Raw genomic sequence first — 7,814 nt, forward strand, 5'->3', positions numbered from 1 at the left:
TGTTTTTTGGTTTAGAGTAAAGTCACATTGGACTATCTGCTGTGTCCACCGCGGGGAATCGAACCCTGGATTTTAACGTTGTACATCCATACACTTACCGCTGTCCCACCGGCGGGGGTGGCAGAAAAGAAAGACCAGATGGTGATAAACCTTGCAGCTAGAAAACGACCGTGACGAAGGAGGTGTTATTGGACTAATCACGGTGAAATTAAAGTTGACGTCACAAGTCATGAAGATGTCTCGCGCTTATCGGTAGATGATCTACATTTCTATGAAACATAATCACGTGCAATCTTACAATTTGCTCGTTCGTTTCAGAATTTCGCGCAACACTACATAAGAGCTATCTACGCTAGCTGTCCCTAACTTTGCAATGACAGACTAGAGGAAGGCAGCTAATCAACGTCACCTGCCTCGACACTTGGGCTACTCTTGTTTGATCGAATATTGAAATTTGACGGTCACTCGCACAGTGCATCCAAAGTGTGAAGCAAGTTTTTTCAGCAGTGGATCGTAAACCTTGAATCCTCAGATTACCAGTCCGATAAATTTAACTACTGGGCAAAGCCTAGTCCAAGAGTTCAACAAGAATAAAGACACAGTACTGACTAACAACAGAAACCAAGAGCACATCGGATCGTGTCTTTTGGGACACCGATCCTTGTTCACAACTTAATTAATACTCATTACAATAAAATGCTGATTCGTTACAAGCTTAACAAATGATAATTAAAAACACCTGAAAAAAATTAATGTGATGTTTATCTCTACAACTTAACCTAGCTTGTAAAACATTAACAACAAAGCAATCTTCTTTATCAGAATATGAAGCAATGCATACAGACCAATTAGAGCACAAACTACATCGAGAAATTTCATATTTCTGTGGGGAGTATTAACAACCAATTAACACGTGAGAAAACCAATTTTTTTCAAAAACATGATTTTTGCACTACTCTGTTAGTTTGATTATATCAGATTTTACACTTTACAGGTCAAGAGGTTAATGTTTATTGTGCATTTTTCTGTGTAAACTTGATTTTACGCTCAATACTCCCCTCAAAGACAAGAAACAGACACCCAGAATGGTTTTGTTGTTGTTTGTTTAACGAATGAACGGAAGTAGGCCTACTCACTAAATCGGCGTCCCTCTTCCGGCGCTTCAAGGAAACAAGTACGAGACTGAAATGCGTCACAAGGTCATTCGTCTCAAACAGTGACTCTCTGTAGACCGAAAAAGACAGGGTTTTGATCGAGACTAATGCGTCTGGTATATAGTTGAAAATAAAATAAATAAATAAAAACGCGAAAATATCCGAGTCCGTTGTGAATTTTCAAAGGCGATTTTCAACTGAAGCCATGCATCGGTGCCATAGATAGCCCATTGTGTAGGTTTGTTCTTAAGTACAAACTGTTTTATGCATTGGTGCCATAAATAGCCACAGATAGCCCATTGTGTAGGTCTGTGCTTAAGTACAAACTGTTTTATGCATTGGTGCCATATTATTGTATTTTAAACAGCTGTTAGATGTCTCAGTGTGCCATATTATTGTATTTTAAACAGCTGTTAGATGTCTCAGTGTGCCATATTATTGTATTTTAAATAGTTGTTAGATGTCTGAGTGCCATATTATTGTATTTTAAATAGTTGTTAGATGTATCAGTGCCATATTATTGTATTTTAAAATAGTTGTTAGATGTATCAGAGTGCCATATTATTGTATTTTAAATAGTTGTTAGATGTCTCAGAGTGCCATATTATTGTATTTTAAACAGCTGTTAGATGTCTAAGAGTGCCATATTATTGTATTTTAAATAGTTGTTAGATGTATCAGTGCCATTTTATTGTATTTTAAAACAGTTGTTAGATGTATCAGAGTGCCATATTATTGTATTTTAAATAGTTGTTAGATGTATCAGAGTGCCATATTATTGTATTTTAAATAGTTGTTAGATGTATCAGAGTGCCATATTATTGTTTTAAAACAGCTGTTACACATTTTTTTTTTCCTGGCCACATATCATTTAAGGCCGGAAAACCAAAATGGCCACAGCGTCTGAAGTCAATCCAGTTATTTTTCCAATTTTGTCTTTATGCCTATTCCGGATGTAACGAAGGCTATGTGTTTCAGCTCATTGTTTAAAACAATAACAAATATCCTAATGTAAATGTGTTGGAAACAATCACCGCAAAATTAGTGAAAGAAAAATACGTACAAAACGGATTTAAGTAAGAGGCTTGTAAAAATTGATTTAATATGCTATTATTATTACGTACGTCTGATCCAAAATATGTAACGGGCAATTCAAGAGAAATGTGTGCAAAAATATGCTGTCGATGTGATTTTTTTCACTATTATATGTATTGTTAGGCCTAAAAAGTATACTGTTAGTATAGATAATATTGTACGTCAGAGCTTGACAGGTAAGTTAGGCTCGTGGTAGAATACATTCAAAATACCAAATACACATTACAAGGATATAATAAAATCGAACTGTAAACCGAAAAACATTGTTTTTCTTTTTACTTTTTCAAAAGCATTTGCGTTTTTTATGCCACTTTCTGGTCTATAAAACATCTCTTGAAGTATAAACAACTAAACATCTTCAATTTTAAAATTTCCTCGTAACGTAACCTAGTTTTAGGAAAGTTTTTTTTTGTAGGCTGTTTAATTTGTAATTATAACTATATATCTTTCGTTTAGTTGTTAACACTGTTAGCAAAATAAATAATATACTTATATTAAATCACTTACTTGCAGATCCTAAAAACAAAATATCTTTCGAGGCGCCCTCTAGTGAACATAAGTATTTTATAGCAAAAAAAAAACATTTCTTGATTTTCAACACTATTTCGTCGTAAAGTTTATTTACATATTAAAATAACTGGTTGCAATTTGTTTATTGTAACAACGCAAATGATCAAAGTAATTATTTATTTGCTTAATGATGTTTTGTAATAGGATTTCTGATAATATCCGAGCTATAAATATTGTAATTTGACTTTTGGAGAGCGAGCCTAACCTGTCTCAGTAACATGCTCGTACATGTCAGTGAACTTAGTGACTGAATGTGATCTTTCTCGACAACATGACAAATTTCGCAACTCATAACACGCTAAGACGTCAGTTAAGGAATGAATTGTGACTTTGTAATATAAGTACACCAGTACATAACACTTAACTTTGTGTCGTGTCTCAGCTTTTTATACGTTGATTAACTATTCAAGTGACCCTAAATAGCTAAAACCAGCAGGAAGGTACGTGTAAAATCAACGAAACGTTTCTCGCGAATTAAGAGAGAAATTCGAATTTCTGAAGATTCACCAAGGCTCCTTCGGATAGAAGATTTCCAGTTTAAGTCTAAGAACTTCCCATATTTATCTCTCTTATCTATTCGGAGGTGCGTTAATGCTATAATTACTTGCAGCTTCAAAACGTCACGTGCACAACAACGCAATAATTTCCTCCACGCATGACTTTTTTTCCCCAGTCTAAAAGGCTTCTCGCCCTTTCGTACTCCAAATGAGGATCGGTCCAAGTTCCGAATTGCTCATCAATGTGTCAACAGAGACTCTGAAGGATATATAATGAAAGTACTATACCACTATTCAGACAAAAATGAAAATCCTTATGATATTCGGCTTACTGGTTATGATTTTAAGCTATGTACACAGCAGGAATTGAACCTCAAACTTTAGTATTATAAGCCCACCAATGAGTTGACTTTGTAAGAATATGACCAACAAGTTTAAGTGAGATACTATTAAAATAAAATCGTTATATTTTTTTCCCAATAATCGATGATGTTTTCAATATAACCTCCCCCCTCCTCCAAAGAAAAGTTACACAATGTAAACACAGAAATATTTGATTAATATAATTTTAATAAACGAATCTGTCCGTACAAAACATAGATAACATATAAAAATGCAGTTTAGACATGTAGGAAACGTACAAAATATTTATTCTTTACGTCACCAATAACTGACTACTATTTTATATGCGTCTTTACATAGATATTATTATTTAAGGAATTACCAAAAAAAGGCTGCCTACAACACCTACTTTTATTTTGTCAAACACACAAACTAATGAAATATAGACTACTTACTTCTTGGAAATAGTTAAATAGTGGGGTTACATTTACATCACCGTGTAGGCGTTTGTCGATTATGTACAACAGCAACAGATATACTTGTCAGAACGTATTACAAAATATAACAGCCAAACGAGTAATTAAAAAATATAGGATGTCCCAAAATTATGTACATACCGACTTGTACTGGTGAAGAAAAACAACAAAACAAACGTTTTTACTTCTTGTATCGAGGCTAAGGCCCACTGTCGGTCTTCACGTTTCAATGAATAGATAATGCTATTGACCACTGTTGTAGAAATGGGCCTGCTAAGAACACTGCGCTCACGTTTCAATGAATAGATAATGCTATTGAGCACTGTTCTTGAAATGGGCCTGCTAAGAACACTGTGCTCATGTTACTGGTGTGTTCAGCTGAAAGACTCCAGTGTTCTCGAATCATTTACCCCCAACATTAAAATGTATTCTTTCTTAGACATGTTCCTGGATCTTCTTCCACGCCGTCAACTGGTTGAGCAAGTTTAAATGAAGTCTTAGCGTACCTTAGTTTTCCGACAGTCACTACTTGCAATGAAAGCGTAGTAAATATTAATTTGTATAGCAGAACGATATAATAAAACAAGACGAACTTTATCTCACTGTTTACTGCCTTCACATGAACGCTGATGTTAATATTCCTCACTCCCTACCTCACACAAATTTTTTCACTTAAAAAGTTCAGTAAAAATAACATGTTACGACATTTTTTTTCAGCATTAAAACTTATCAGTTGTTAAATGTTATTCCATTCGTAAAAAAAAAACAACAAAATAACCATAATCAAATAAAAAACACAACAACTGAGGTATAATTAAAGTAAACTATACATAATCAATAACACAACACTGAGTTAAAAACATAACAGGACATTTAATATTTACTCAGTAGTTCTTATGGCTTCTTCTAACAACCAAATAAACTCTATGACATACCAAAACTAATCCCGAAAACATATTTTAGTGGAATATGGAAATGATAAAAACGTCCTATTTGATGCACGACACACACTACACTGAAGAATAACACTTCCGAAAAGAAAAAGATACAGTATGAACACCCAAACGTTTTAAAGGAATTTATCTACAATTAGTGAATAAAATGTATTTTGTTTTTCTTATTAAGTGATAACATTTGACTTTAATATAGAAAATAGTACCTTTTATATATATATATATATATATATTTTATATTCGAGCTATTTTAAAATAGAAGATAAGGAGAAATGATGACCTCGTTGGATGTTTTACAGTCGACTTTAACAACGTTAGACTTAACATTTTCCACGACCTTTTACAAACCTGCTGACGCTACCAAATATGGAGATGGTAAAATGTGTTTGTTAAATCATTCATGAGAGCTTATTATTTTTCTCTACGTTTTTATAACATTACTAACGATATTATTTAGCCTTAAAACACGTCTTTCCTGTTACATATAGGCTCGGAGTTATCAAGTTTGGCGGGAAAAGAGAGGCAACAGTCTACGCCCTCTTTCGAAGCTGAAGCACAAAGTACAATTTGAGTTAACCTGTGTAAAAAGCCACTAACAATTGATTAAGGACGACAGATTAGAGTCTAGCCAATCGCCACCTAAGATATCCGTGACTTCGGTGTTCGCATAATCAGGGAATTCAAAGTGAGACCCAGAACTTGAACTGGCGGTTTCGAGAGAGGAAAAGTCCGAAAGTTGAGTTATGTTGAGGCTTTTTAACTCCTCTGCCCATGATGACGGAAGCTGTAGGGCCTCGGTCAGAGCATCTAAGTCGGCCAAACTATTGTCCACCAGGCCAGTAGAGTTCACGATATTCGGATTCGTCGCCGGTTTCACTGTCCTACCGACGGCCGACTTTTTGTCGGCCACATCGTCGTACAAACTGACGTTGGTACTCTCAGGAGAGGCTGGTTCTGAAGGGGAACATGGTACCTTACCAGCCGGATGTAGACTTGTTGGTCTGATTGATTCCTTGAACTTCCTATCTATAGTCAGTTTCAGTTTCAACCTGTTGTAATTCACACCAGCCACTGGAGCTCGTGGTGACGCATCGCCGCAAACGAGTCTCGAGTGTTTAACTGGCTTCAAGCCTTCTTTTCCGCTGTACACCTTGTGCTTTGCGGCCGATTTCTTTTCTTGTTTGACACCGGTCTGTTTCGCTTTCTTGCGCGGTCGATATTTATAGTCGGGATATTCCTGCATATGCAGAACGCGGAGCCTTTCGGCCTCTTGGATGAACGGCTGCCGCTCGTTCTCCGTCAGCAGCTTCCACCTCTTCCCAAGCTGCTTACTGATCTCTGCGTTGTGCATGTCCGGCTGTTGTTCGCAAATCTTCCGGCGTTCGATCTGGCTCCAGACCATAAAGGCGTTCATAGGACGTTTCACACGGTTTGTAGCTTTTTTACACTGTGTAGCATCGGTGTAAGGAGTGCTGGAATTTACGTCCACCGTCATGGAGCCGAATACTGGAATACTTTCACCAACGTGCAGCTCACGCTGAACGGCACAGCTACCGTCGATTTCAGCTGTCCCTGCAGACATTTGCGTAAGGCCTAGCTGAGGCAGCATGAAGAACGACTAAGACGAGCTTATTGTTAAAATTTACCTGTTGTCTAATACTTGTAAAATCTTCCTTTTCCCCCAATAGTCACTAGCAAGATGGTGATCGACTGTTGAAATATCCGTCAACTAGATACGCTAACCACAGAATAAAAAAAAACACGTTTCTTCCCTTCCTCAGCACACGTAACACAGTCCACAGTACAAACAGAAACTGTGAGCAGTACTCGCTAACCCGCCGTTTTCAAAGAAGCAATTGATGACGTCACAGAATCACAAGCCAATCAAAAATACCGCTGCAACTATAGTCTATGACTTATTTTATCGCCCAACAGATGGCAACAACTTTCCCGCCAGAGTGTAGCGAGCTAATGGTTACAGTAAGTTCTTCAATTATGCGTCCAAAATAAAACAGACTATCAAAGAAAGAACAGCAGTCTGAGGTTATCTCAGAAGAAGGTTTAAGGGATATTAAGATTAATTCAAAATCTATTGAAGATTTCTTAAAATTAACAATTTTTCAAATGCAGCTTTTAACTTGAAAATCGGCATCGGCTGTCTTCAAACTTCGAAAGGAACATACATTTAACGCACTGTAATGTTTTTCTCACTGTTTGGAAACTTGCTATTCTCGTGTTGCAGTAACAGGAACAAACGAGAGCTCAATGGACTCCAATGTACTTAAATACTTATGGTAAGATTGTAGTGGTTAATCGTTGTCCAGGTTAATTAGTTGCCCATGAAATTAACCCAAGTATAATTATTGATTAATTATTAATTAAATACTAATGACTAATAGTTATCTTTTAGCAGCCGAAACGTATGTTTTAAACGAGTTAGTAATTAGTATCTAATTACTAATAATACTGCTACTAATTAATAATTAGGTTTAGTAGTGTTCCTACAGGCAACCAATCATGACAACGATTTAACCAGTTTCTCCTTATATGGAAACTTGCTGCTTCTGTGCTCTAGCTTTATAATAATTTCGACAACGCTTTTCTTGATAAAATTGTTAAGTACATAGTCATTAATAAAGCAACGACACAGAAACTACCATGCAGATAGCATTGGAATTAGGGTTAGACCTACAATGAAATCAGAAGTTCTGTCTAACACTGTTTTTT

The 7,814-nt window shown here is 36.1% G+C and overlaps 1 protein-coding gene across 1 annotated transcript; it reads right to left on the bottom strand.

Moving 5' to 3' along the window:
- Positions 1-3,866: 3,866 nt before the first annotated feature.
- LOC106473096 (transcription factor Sox-11-like) lies at positions 3,867-6,900 on the bottom strand. The gene has a single exon (XM_013933775.2). The coding sequence runs from the start codon at positions 6,694-6,696 to the stop codon at positions 5,680-5,682; it is 1,017 nt and encodes a 338-aa protein (XP_013789229.1). The 5' UTR covers positions 6,697-6,900; the 3' UTR covers positions 3,867-5,679.
- Positions 6,901-7,814: the final 914 nt, after the last annotated feature.

This window comes from Limulus polyphemus, unplaced genomic scaffold (assembly GCF_000517525.1).
Source record: "Limulus polyphemus unplaced genomic scaffold, Limulus_polyphemus-2.1.2 Scaffold5879, whole genome shotgun sequence".
Taxonomy (NCBI): domain Eukaryota; kingdom Metazoa; phylum Arthropoda; class Merostomata; order Xiphosura; family Limulidae; genus Limulus; species Limulus polyphemus.